At 37.5% G+C, this 13427-nt stretch overlaps 1 protein-coding gene across 1 annotated transcript in view; it reads right to left on the bottom strand.

Annotated features, from left to right (window-relative positions):
• Positions 1 to 7694: 7694 nt before the first annotated feature.
• The window catches only part of PI15 (peptidase inhibitor 15), a 23772-nt gene continuing 18039 nt past the window's right edge, over positions 7695 to 13427 (bottom strand). The window contains exons 3-6 of the mRNA XM_010161269.1: positions 11680 to 11798; positions 11270 to 11402; positions 11009 to 11124; positions 7695 to 8134 (exon numbers count right to left, since the gene is read on the bottom strand). Of these exons, the coding sequence (XP_010159571.1) occupies positions 7999 to 8134; positions 11009 to 11124; positions 11270 to 11402; positions 11680 to 11798 (504 nt within the window). The 3' untranslated portion in view covers positions 7695 to 7998. The remainder of the gene's footprint in view (positions 8135 to 11008; positions 11125 to 11269; positions 11403 to 11679; positions 11799 to 13427) is intronic.

The raw sequence follows: 13427 nt of genomic DNA, 5'->3' as shown, positions 1-13427 counted from the left end.
ATGTTAAAGACAGAGGAATAATTTCCCTGGATGACTGAGTAATTTTCAGGTTATTGTGTTACTAACATGAAAGAAAACAAACAGGAGGGAAAAGAAAAAAAAAAAAAAGAGTCAAAGATATCACATTAATGTCAAAGTTACTGGGGACTTGAAAAATTAGAGATTAAGACAAACCCGAAAACTTGGTATAACTGGGCCCTCAGGCACGGTGTGATTTCATGAGAAGGAAACTGTCTAGCTCTCTCCTAGGTCGTAACTGGCTGGGATGGCACATTGTGTGTGGATATATGGGGCTGTCACCCTGTGGACATATACTCTGTTGGTATAGTGGACGTTTTCTCAAAAAAATAGACAACAGAATCTCCCATGAGAGGGTCTCAGACTGGCAACAACCATTGTGCAATAACATAAAGACATTCCAAACTGTGGTACTATTATATCATGAGGGCTTGCTGACTCCTGAAAACAGTTCCTCCTGTTGAAGTCACAGTTTAGAACATCTCATGCTATGTCTGAACTGTGGGCTCTGCAACTGGTTTCAGGTTCCCACACCTGAGACCACACACCCCAACTACATCCACTCTCCATATGAGGGTGAGAGTTACACATCAGCTCCTACAGGTTCTGGTTTCTGTAGGTGAAAAAACAAGGTGTGAAGGCCTGATGGAAAACATGATCAGAAAACTGGGAGACTGAGACAGGGCATCAGTGGGAATCTTCAGTGGTCAATTCTGTTTCAGTCTCAGATCCAGAGAAAAGGGCAACAGAGATAAAATGGAAAAGAATATAGTGGATTGATGTGCTTTAGCATTGTCTTTCCAGAAACTGCAGATCAATTCATAGGTCATGAGAAAGATGAGAGAGAGAGAAGCAAGACAGGAAGAGAGAAAAAGAAACTAAATCAAGATCATTCAGAGGTGAGAAATTAGGCAAAACCAGTTCTTTTTGTTGTAGTCCAAACAGTACTGGGCTCAGATCAGGAAGAGATGAGCAACAACACTGAATATCGTCTAGCTACAGAGATTAGACATGATCCTATTACAATTGCCAGAGTGTGCCAAAAGATGGGTCTGTATTTATTCCTAATTACACATAATATTAATCCTGTTTCAGTAAACTTCTACATCACAAACAGGTGTGATGAAAACCATGCAATGTCATTAAACAAAAAAGAGCATACTAAAGAAAATGCATTGTGGCTTTCTGAAAGAATCTGCTCTTCCTGCTATCCTTTCCTAATTTTTATGAGATTGTGTCCTCCCAGCCGAGTCTCTGAATTAATGATGAATAAAATAACTTTACGTCATGCTGAATTACAAAGATACCATTTTTTATTGTTTCAAACTCATGAGGGACGAACCAAAGAGAATCAAGGTTTTTCACAGACTTTGAATATTTTTTCCAATGCCAATTATTGATATTTTAAAATTGCCTTATCTTCCTCCTTCTGTTCTCCTTTGTCCTCATGATATACTTTCTTTTTATTTTTTAAATATGTATTTCTGTTTTTTTATTTTCAAATGTAGTTTTTACAGATTTAGTACCACCTTGGGAGGAAGAAAAATTACTTTTTCTGACTGCAATATGGTTCCCTCCATGGAAGAGAATTTGGCAAAATTGACAATGGTACATCCCTGATTTTCTGTGGATGTCTTTGGTCACAGTTCAGGTTTTTCTTCTTGGCCAGTGGCACATAAGAGAACATTCCCTGACCACTAATTCTGGTGAAGAGTTCAGGATCTCTATACCAAGACAAGCTCCCATCCATATTGGTGGATACATGAAGGCATATTTCAAGTATATAATGGAGCTCAGGTGTAAGACTTAAGCACTTATATAAATATATTCAAACTGAATTTAAAATCATCTTAGGCATGGTCTTTACTATCTCCCTGAAAACTTGTTTTCTTCAGGGAACAAATCAACAAAAGAAACAACAAAAGATGCCTCAAAAGAACATCAAGTGAAATACCAATATTTTTAATTATTTATTTAAATGTATAGATGTTACAAAATAGATCAAAATGATGTACATTTCTTTATAGTTTCATAGCATTAGAAGTTGAAACAGGGATACAAATTTATATCTCGGGTATAACATGTATATAGCATCATATGACAATATGAAAGAAATGTTATATTGATAAGTTCACTGCAAGACGTGTTACACAACAAGCTTTCTTCTCTGAAAAACCAGATACAACCCCACCCACACAGTTATCAAAAAAAATCTAAACAAGAAATGATGACAACATATAATGAGAGGGGGGAAAAAACATTTCACTGTATAAACACTGAACATTTTTTTGGCTTGGGTTCAGACAGAAAGTGTAGAAATGTCATCATTTTCCAATCCTCAACATCTTCAGTCTTCAGAAAAAAAACTTTCCTTATCACATACGGAAAAAAGCAACTGTAGATAGTTGAACCCTGCCTTTAAGCACCGTTTCAATTATGTAAGAGCACCCTACATGAAACAAAGATGTTTAACTCCTCAGAGCTGATTCCAATATTACCATTCACTCTTAAGGAAGAAGTTTTGTGTCAATTTTCAATTTTATGTCTAAAAGATGCTTCCTGATTTACATGATGGTGTATTGAAGCTGTAGAGAGTTTGCAGCATCAGAAACCACAGAGAGGTTTGAATAACAATTGCTGTTGTGAGCTAAACATATAACCTGAGGGATATTCACTCTCTTTTCCCTCTGGCCAAAAAAAACCCAAGCATGATTTATATGGATTGTCAGTATGAGGGATTTTTAAAGAATTTACAACATGATTGCCGAATAATAAGATGCCAAAAGCCGGAGGAATCATAAAATCTTTTTCCACTCCGATTTTTTCTTTTTTTGGGGAGGCAGGGGGGGGGCAGAAGACAAGTTGATAATGCTGAATTGCAACCATTTCAGTCTGGTTTTCTCACACTTCGCATTCAGGGGAGCTCAGCAGAGTGGGGGTAACTACCAAAAAGTTTATGTCTGTTCCATTAACTTGTGTGAATTTAAAAATGCATCGCCTTGTAATATGAGCAAAAGCTGCTTCTCTAACAGAAATTAACTGTCCTGAGGGAAACTTAGTATATGAAGGTCAAGCATCAAGAAATTATTGAAATCAACATTAATAATTTTTTTTTTTCTTTCTTTCTTTCTTTCTTTCTTTTTGTGAATTAAACAGATGGGCTGTAGCTCATATGTTGAATTAACCAGATGGATTGTTGCTATCTTTTTTCTTGATTTTTAATTTATTTTCTATTGAAAGAAAGCAGTTTGAGAAGGTTGTGGTTATTTCAGGTTACTATTTACAGAAGTTTAATGTTCTTATTAATCCAAATAGGAAGGTTTGTGCACTCTGAGACCATCAGACCAATTATGATGTGACAACCAGAGGATACAAATATTCTATTTTGCACAGTTTTAAAAAGCACCATAAAAATGCTGTGTACTTGGATTCTATGAGATCATTTCATTCTAGATAAGGAAAACAACAGATTTGTCTTGAAAACTTAGCAATAATGGGCAAATATCATGAGCAGTTTTCACCTTTAAAACTTTTATTTTATTAAGGATCATTAGAATTCAGTGTCTGGGTAATGAGGGTTCCCACCTCCTGCTTTTTAATAACTGTATCTGATTTAACACCTCTGAAAGTTCTTTCATATCTCAATAGCTCTGAGTTACTTCATACTCATAAAATTTTGTATGATAGGTGACCAACAGCCAATAAAATTGTGACTGAGTTCTGTACTTACAAATCACATAAAACTAAGAAATGATGGAGTTATGCAATGGACTTCATTCCTCAAAGAAACTGGACAAAGTCATGGGTCTTTAAAATCAAGGCCACAAGTTTTGAAGGAAAGAAACTAAATCTGCACGTGCATGTTTGGTAGTTTGTTGTGGGGTTTTTTTTGGTTTGTTTTGCTTTGGTTTTTTTTAAAGCCTTCTGGATTCCAATGAAATCAAACCAATGTGTTGGTGTTGTCAACCACAAGAGGGCAACCACGCTTGCAACCTGATCCTTGAAAATCGTGTAACAGATATGTCTACCTACCTACCTATCCATTTATCTATAGACATAGATATGGGTATAGATACAGAAGTATTTCTTTCTTTTAGGTCCCAGATATGGTATAGAACAAATTTGCTCTGGGATGTTTCCTCTTTCGGAGTCCCATGCTTTTTTCCCCAGTGTTGGTAGGGCACAGCACATGAAGTCTAATTTTGCTGTCCATAAAACTCTCATGGAATCCAATTTTCTCTTGCAAAAGTTATGTTAAACCTCCCATGGTTTTGACTGAGGCCTAATCCAACTCATGTTGAAATCAGAGGGGAACAAACTGATCTCAGAGAAGAGGAACACACGGCTTCCCAAAGATAAATGTGCAAGGTCAAGCCTAGATTTTCTGAAGTCATTCATTACCCCAGAGAGAGGATTTGGGATCACTAAAACCTGCTTATCATCAATCTGAAGTCATTACTGTCTGAGATTTGTTCCACAGGCACTCCACTGTTATGTTGAAGGGAGGGTGCTGTTTGTTTTGGTTTTGAACAGGAATACATTTTCCTCTCTGATGAACATAAAACCCTCATTAAAGACTGAAACAACCATAAAAAGGACTTTGAAACCAAATAATATAGTTAGCTGGAAAAGATCTCACAAACACTGGAGTGTATATGGTAATATTGGAAATAAAACTCATCTTCCACAAAAAATAACGTGTAACTTCAGCACCAGAACATATAGGTTAGCACCAAAAGGTATCAATTGCTACCCATCATCTTAGATGTTTAAATGAGGCAAAAAATCACAAGCAGACATTAAAAACAGCTGCACTCAATAGTTAATGATATCAATTACTCCATTTTTATGCCTCTCACAGTATTTTGAAAAAAAATATTTTTAGCCTTATTTTAGTGTGTGTATACTTTCATAATCTTATATTTAGAACAGAAAAAAAAAGTCTATTTTCTCTGTCTTTAAAGGCACACCACTCTGACTGGAAGAAATAAAATCTTCACGGCTGGCAGAACACCAACTGGGGGTAGTTTGCCCCAGCATAACCTTGAACTCACCAAGAATTCTCCTCAGTGTGTATCAGAGCAGATGTACCGCCAAAGACATCTGAAGTTTCCTCACATGTCAGTACTTTTGTTCTAGCAGCACTTGGTGTCAGGTAATCCATTGGGCAGCACGGAACCAGGCAATCAAAGCAGAGATTAACTGGCATTGTCATTACCCAACCCAAGAGAAAAAAGATGACAGAAATTGGGGCAATTCGAATAATACAGAAAGGCCTGCAGTAAACTACTTGTTAAACAAAGTGGAAGGGCACATTTTGTGTGGTAATCAAAGACCTGATGAGCTGTAATGTTCTCTGTTCAGTGAAAATACTCAGGTAATGTTTGAGTGCTTGTGGCTGGTTTTATCAGGAGCTGCTCGTATGAAATAGCTTATACCCAGGTCATTTTTTGCTGCTGTCAGTTACAGTGTGATTACAATAATGAATCCCTAGCACCATTATGGGATGTTGTGAAAAAAACCTGCATACCTGTTTGTTAAAAGCAAAGTTTTCTATATCCACAGAAAAGAAAATATTCCACAAAATCAAGGTATTGTAGCAACTTAAAAAGTAACAGATACGATAACATATATACCCGTTATAATAATTTCATCTGAATTACAGAATTATAAATTAATTTACAATGTCTACTCCTGTTTGGAAAGTCTACCATACAACATACAAGTTGCAAGTTCCAAAGTGCATAGTCATTTATTGTTACACCTACTGTTATAGGCTCCATGGCTTAACCTGAACTTTTACTTATGCTCTGCTTCCTATCTTGTATTAAAAAATACCCACTGAAAATAGCTAAATGCACTGTTTTAACTGTGCTGTCTTTACCACTAGAGAAGATTCCCTATGCAAAACAAAAACGTATTTGTCCCATGCATCTTTGTCAAAAATTGGGCTGGCTGAGGGCTAGTAACCCACCTAGTAGTTTTGGTTCACAAAATTCTTTCAACATGTACACAGATGATGCAAAAAGGTTGTGTTTCACTCCTAAAACAGGACTGGATTTTATCAGACAAAGTGTTTGACTGATTGAGCATTGTCCAAGTCCAAGCTCCTTTGAAAACAAAAGCTTGGAGTTACATTTATATTGCAACTGTGAGAATAGAAGTTAGTAGAATATTACAAGTGTTGTTCTTTTAAAACATGGACACATTTTAAGACAATAGACTTGTCTAGTTATTGTCCTCTCAGATACAGAAGTGTCACTAACCAGAAATACCTGAAGAGCCAGTTGCTGACATTCTCTGATGGATCAGATTATGAATAGATGGAGAGGGGGTGCCATGTTTCGTATGCTGCAGAGCCTGTTGTTCCCCCCATCCCCCGCACCTATCTTGCTGGAGAAAAAGAATAACTAACACAAAGATTTCAAACTCTAATCTTTCTTTTTACATCACCAATAGGATACTTCATATTCTGGTGACAGACTGTCCCAAACACCGTCCAAGAGGCTGAATTAATGACTTAAAGACATACATATGTAGCACTAGTGAAATTATCCTCTGTTCTGCTTGCTCTACTCAGTATTCCTTTTCAAAGTTCATAAATTTCAGAGGTCTAAATGTAGCAGTGCAAGCAGACTAAACACGTATACTTCAAGTGGAGTACATTCTGCCCTGTAATACAAAGCCAAAACTCAAAGCTATTTCAATGACATAGTATTTGTGGCAGACATTTGATTTCCTCCTTTTTATAATCTGTTTTTCAAGAAAGCTACCTGCATAATATTCTAGCTTAAAGTGTAGGTCCTCTTTATAAATGTTTTAGTAAGCACCTATAAGGCATTCAGGGTTTGGCAGGAAAAGGTAGGAATAAATAGATCTGATTTTTATTAATTCATACAGGTATCTTCAATAAACAGAGCTATATATTTTGAAGGACACTGCCAATCGCTTTGAAATTTGGAATTTTTGTCACAAACGTTCATGAAGTTTTATAATCACTTGATGTCTTTCATTTGGAAATCCCCTTATCTACTTTTTGTTCTGATGTCTCGATAGCTTCACCTGGCTGAGTTTCAGTCAGGGGGATAGCACATATACTGGCAAACATATTGTAGAAGACAGTACGGATGTCATGTATGTTACTTTGTAGAAATATATTTCTTTGACTTCCTGTACAAGAATAAATATACTGCTGCAAAGCACCATTATACCATCAAGACTGTGTTCACAAACACAGGAAGTTAGAGTTAGGCTGTGCTATTACACCAGTATATTTAAAGTGATGTAGCTTTCTATCTAGGTAAGACTTTAGGCATGTGAGTTAACAGCCACTGCATCTTGGCCAGTGTGGTTCCCCATCCTCTCCAATTTTCCTGTCTGCACACAGGCATCGTTGATGATAGCAGCAGCCGTGTGCTGAACTCCTGAAACGCCATAAACGAATGGATGTTGTGCATGAGGTAGGTAATATCCTGCAGTTTCTCTTGCACATATGTTTTCCTCTGCTCAGAGTCCCATTGACATTGCAGGTGAAAGCATGGGTGTAAATGGGAAGAACCATTGGGAGTGTGAGGACAATTCATTGCTTTGCTCATCACACTCCGTTTTTAAAGCACAGTATTAAGCAATCACCGTCCTCTTTCTGGAGCTATTATTTTTAAAAGGAAGTCATATTCTATCTTTTAATGTGCTTTTAATAGAACCTAATCTTCAGGAAGCTACACTAACTAAGGTGAATATCAATTTGCTCTCCTTTAAGAAAACATTAATCTAAAAGGGTTAATGTGAGTCTTAAATCCCAAAGTGTCAAACCCAAATTATACTATACTTCAAAAGCTAATTATACAAAAGCATAAAAAAGAAAACATCAGAGTATTATTACAATACCTCTCTATATATAATATGTGCAAAATTCAATATACAAGCTTCTTGTTACTCATCCATGGTTTTTTTTTAAAAAAAAATAATGTAAACTTTAACTTATTTAAACCAGTATAAGTAGTTTGATGTCACTCCTGGAAAACAAAGATTGTCGGTACAAGAACCTCCATAGCTTGGAGGACAAGCAGAACATGGGACTCCTACTTTATATGGTGCTTCTCCAATCCAATTCCCCCTGGGAAAAAAAAAAAAAGAAAAAAAAAAAGAATGTTTAGTAATTTTAGAGAGGAAGAAAAAAAATATTCATTAACTATACTTGTTTGTAGTGATTAAAGTTAATGTCTTCAGTGATATCCTATAAATGCCCTGTTACTGAAAACATACATTAATATATACCTATATGCTACTGATAATGATCTACTTATCCCCAAAATCATCAGGAGAATGACATCGCCCCAGGCCAGTAGTCCATTCCATATCCTTTTCTGTCTGTGATAAAGTCTCAGACCTTCTTGCTTTTGCTACAAGTAAGTGATTTTTGACTCTCTGAGCCTGGGACAGAGTATTTTTTACTGGAGGGTTATATCTGGGAGAAATTAGCAACATAAGCATTGGTGCAAGTCTTTCCTTGAGCACTTTTTTGTCTGGCAGTTATTGTAAAAGCCTGATTTTGGAAGGTGGAAAAACAAACTGAGAGAAATCTTATCCTCAGGTTGCACTACCATAGGTCTTTATTGTGAAGCTCTGAGACTGAATTCATGGTTAGAAAAAAGGGAAGAGGTAACTCTCAAAGATTTAGGAACATCTGAAAAACTCATCCAGGCTTTTAGGTGCTTATATAAATCCCGGGCTTTTAGAGATTCATGTAACACTCATGATGTAGGCAGAAACTAAGTTAAAATTAGATTTTCACTTAAATGTTATGTCTCACTGAACAGAGAACTTTCCTCTAGTTTGCATGTGACGTGGTATAGCTGTGAGTAATACAATTATTTATGAAATACTTTCTCATCCTCCACTTCCCAGCCAATAACATTGGATCAAAAGCCCTGGTCTGGGTTGTGCCTTGGAAGAAAGTAGGAATCTCTCAAATAATTTGCTCATTCCTACTTCTCTTCCAAATGGGTACAACAGACTGAGTGCTCAGGAAATATATTTAGTTTGATAATAGATATGAAAATCCAGAAAGAGTTTGCTGAAAGCTGATTTCTGCTTAATTTTCTACGCTACTCATGGCTGATCAGTGTGAGCCCATTAGTTAACCAGGTGCAGGGCCTTTTTAAATTTTGTAATTATCCTCCTTAACTATTTTTTTCCCTGATTTCAGAAGCACAGGTATTTTTCAGCATTACAGCATGGTACCAGTGAAAATTAATGGAGTTCTATTTCCTAAATCTTTGCCAAATTCTAATCTTAATAACTGAGATTGGGCTTGTAGTATTCACCACCTTCTTCTTTAGAGGAGTTTCTGGCATGCTGGTTACTGAGAAGGGCACAGCCTTTATTGACTGGTAAAGAGACTTCTGCATGTGTGCCCAAGGACTCTAAGCCCAATGTCCTTAACTCAGCTAATTCTTAGGGATATAAACTTATGCCAGGCAAGACCACTCAATGTAATTTTTGTGACTGTGCAAGAAGTAGATGTGAGATGCCCGATTCCACCACCTATGTATCAAAGGTCTACTCAAAATCTCATCCAGAGAAGCAGCTTGTAACTCCAGGCTTTGGTTTGCTGTTTGAGAAACAGTAGGAATTGTAGACTGAGAAAATATAAAATGTCATTAATACATCATTAACTGATACACAAACAATGCATCAGTTTTCAGTAATGACTAATGTATAAAACCATTCTTTTCCTATATATGAACATGAGAGATGTATTCTGGGAAGTGTGCATTCTTAAATGTGGTTTGTTTTTTTTTTTTTTCAAATGGAGATATATGAAAACTAGTATTTGGGTTTCTCTTATAAAATTTGAATTCAACCTGTCCATGTTGTGGGGTTAAAAGTCAGATACAGTTTTTGCTGCCTGATATCCCTCATATTCATTTCTAACCACCCTTTTCTAGTAGATATTAAATACAACAGGACAGAGAAATCTCCTTGATTTCCAAAGGTGTTTTATTCCCAAGTCAGCTTTCTTATTAAATTCTATCTTTCTTTTAAGTTGCAAAATCTTTAAACATTCTTCTACCCATGTAACAGCTAGAATAATTACATATTCTTGCATATACTTTACCACAAATGGACTTCTGCCACTAAGAGTTTATTGAAAACATGCTCAATTAGTTATACTTAGATTCTTATACAGAACTCTGACTTTGTCTAATATTATGCAGTCAGAGAAACCAGTCATTTATACTGTCCATGCTGCTTTTGAAGCACTCATCCAAAACAAACCTCAAATCAAAGCTCTCCCAGAGCCACACTTTATTGATTCATTCTGCACCCAGAGGTAAGCTTGGGATGGTATCTAGGACACGCTGGGAGAAAATTAATTTCTTCATTTCAACCTAACACAGATCTCTACCCAGCTACCTGATATAGGGCCAGCTTGGGTGTCTATGACCTATACTTTGAAGGTCCCTAATATGGAAGGCACGATGAGATTTGTAGACACTGAGCAGGTAGGTGGAGTTTGTAGGAAACCTATGCCATGGGTGCCATTACGCACCATAGTCATAAGCAAAGGTATCTTGCGGGCAACAACGTGTTCACAGTAAATCAAGGGCCTGATCTACAGTGGAATTGCTTACCCAAGGAAGTCTAGCTCACCGTGAGTATATATAAGGGAGTGAAGAAATAAGGAGTTGAAAGCAAAGTGGAGCCAACACAAAGGAGGAAGACAAAAAGAATTATAATAACAACAATAGGAGAAAACAAGTTTTTTTGTTTTGTTCCATATGCATCAAATTCTTTCCCTTTCTTTCTTGTATACTAAAATCATGCATTTGCTGTATGTTCAGATGTAAAGTTGGAATGAAGGAGCAGCTCACAGAAAAAGCACAAATAGAGGTCAAGCTGCAGAAAAAGGAGTAAGCACTCCTATAAGAGAACCAGAACATGCATGAAGTATAAAAATAAACAATATTAAAAGAAAGTAACTCACTTTGGGGCATAGTTGCATACCAAGTAAACAGCTCGTCGCCAAACAGATCCCCAGACGTTCATATTGTGGCATGTGTGGATTGCGCAGCCTATACGATTGGAAGTGGCCCAAACCATCTGAATAAATATTTATTATTGGTGAAGTCCAAATTGAAAAGAAATATATAGATATACATTTATTTGCAAGAGAGCTATAAATACATCACAGAAAAGTCCAGCTTTGGACGGTAGATTTTGAATAGAAGAATGTAATTTATATAACCTGTGTGTAATGGGTGCACATGGGTCCATAACATCGCATGGGGCATCTGGGGTTGCAATCCTGAGGATAAGGGAAAGCATAATCCTTCACCTCATCATACCACGGCTTTACCAGCTGGAGAATAGATCGATACCTGAGTTTGTTTAAAACACAGAAAGAAAAATATGTCATTCTAAATTTAGGCATTTTTGGAGTTTTCTGCTGCTAATCCCTCTGAACCAAGTCACACAAATACACATTTCTCCATGCATCAGCAGGGGCACAGTATTAAACAGTGATACTCTTAAGCTAAATTAACATAGATAGATATCAATTATTGCTAGAATACTGGATTGCTAGAATACTGCATCTGGATCTCAAAGGTTGTTGGAAAGCTGACAAAGTAACTACTTTGTAGGGTATTTGCCTACCTTCCGGTTCTTACAGACAGGTTCTGGCCCAAGAATCTCAGTAAGTAGGAAGGACCATGGTCCCAAATGCATGTAGCAGCCCAAGCCTCTGCAGATTTTGCTAGAGTTTCATCCCAAACCTGACAAAATAAAATATCCTTAGCAATGCAAGAAAAAAAAAATAGCAATCACAGTGCAAGAACAAAAGAAGCAAGTATCTTAAGTAACAAATACGCTATCAAAACACATCAGATCTGTAACCTAGGCAGAGAGCTCCTGAATTCAGAAAACTGTGGAGCAGCATGTCCAGGATCTAGTAGCATTTGCCCTAACACTGGACAGAAATCCTGCCCACATCATCAGAGGAAGCCAACTATGCAGATCTCTCCTTTTTTTTCTGGAAAAGTCCTTCCCTGAGCAGGCATTCTCCTACCATATTCCCTTCCATGTTGATGAGATCCATGTGTGGAGAGGAGTGAAACATTTGATGTGACTCAGATGGAAGTTAAAGGGAAGGAGAGGCACACAGGGAAGAGCAATTCAGCACAGGTATTACATACCCCACAAAACCCCAACACACTTGAAATAGGACCTCAGGAGTATCTATAGCCAGAAGGAGTGTGTGTGGTAGCTTTTCATATTTGAGGCCCCAAGGTCAAGAAAAGGGATTCCACTAAGGCAAAGACTATGGATAGTTTCCAGGTGTGGTATGAGTTTCACTATTTTATTCTGCATGGGAGCTGACATTGCTCTCTGCCTGGGTAAAAAGATAACAGCTTGACTTCAGAAGTTATCTTCCAAAGGTAGGAACATGACATGTCATCTAAAACCCTGTCTCCTTTATATGCATTTCCTGCTCACTTACATGCTTGATTTGTAACCACTGTTTTCTCCACAGCAAATAGGCTTTTCTCAGCAATAACAGAGATGTCAGCAACAGAACGTACTGCACCGCTGGAGCTCCAGCTAAAGAATATCTCACTGTTATATTACGAGTAAACAAAAATCCTAGTATATCTTAGTGCTTGAGTGATGTCCTAGTAGGCTTTAGATACTGGAATAAAGTGTGCATTTTGAATACCCCGAGTGTAGTGTTTTGGTGTAGGACCGTTTTAGTAAATTGCAAGTAGAAAGGCAGGAACAGAGTGTGCTAAAATTGCCTAGACAGCCCATCACAGCTTTTTAAACACAAACACAAACTCATAAATCTTGAGTGGCTATGAAAAAAAGAGTATGCTCTCTGAGGTATGAAATAGGATGCAAAGTCAGAAATAAACTTATCAAAGGATAAGGTGGCCCAGATCACAAATATTTTCTGTTCTATGAGTTAATAATGATTTCTAACACTGAATTCAGAGTGCTCTCATGAGTACCTGGAGGACTGCATCCAGCTCTGAGCCCTCAAGAAGGGTATAGATCTGTTGGAGCGAGTCCAGAGGAGGCCCCGAAGATGCTCAGAGGGCTGGAGCACCTCTGCTATGGGGACAGGCTGAGAGAGTTGGGCTTGTTCAGCCTGGAGAAGAGAAGGCTCCGGGGAGACCTTATAGCACCTTCCAGTACCTGAAGGGGCTACAAGAAAGCTGGGACACACAAACACACACACACACTTTTTACAAGGGCCTGTAGTGATAGGACAGGGGGTAATGGGTTTAAATTGATAGCAAGTAGATTTAGATTAGATATCAGGAAAAAATTCTTCACTGAGAGGCTGGTGAGGCACTGGAACAGGTTGCCCAGAGAAGCTGTGGATGCCCCATCCCTGGAAGTGT

This window comes from Eurypyga helias, unplaced genomic scaffold (genome assembly GCF_000690775.1).
Source record: "Eurypyga helias isolate BGI_N326 unplaced genomic scaffold, ASM69077v1 scaffold22841, whole genome shotgun sequence".
NCBI lineage: Eukaryota > Metazoa > Chordata > Aves > Eurypygiformes > Eurypygidae > Eurypyga > Eurypyga helias.
The sequence above is the reverse complement of the archived record's forward strand: the minus strand, read 5'-3'. Positions and strand labels throughout refer to the sequence as shown.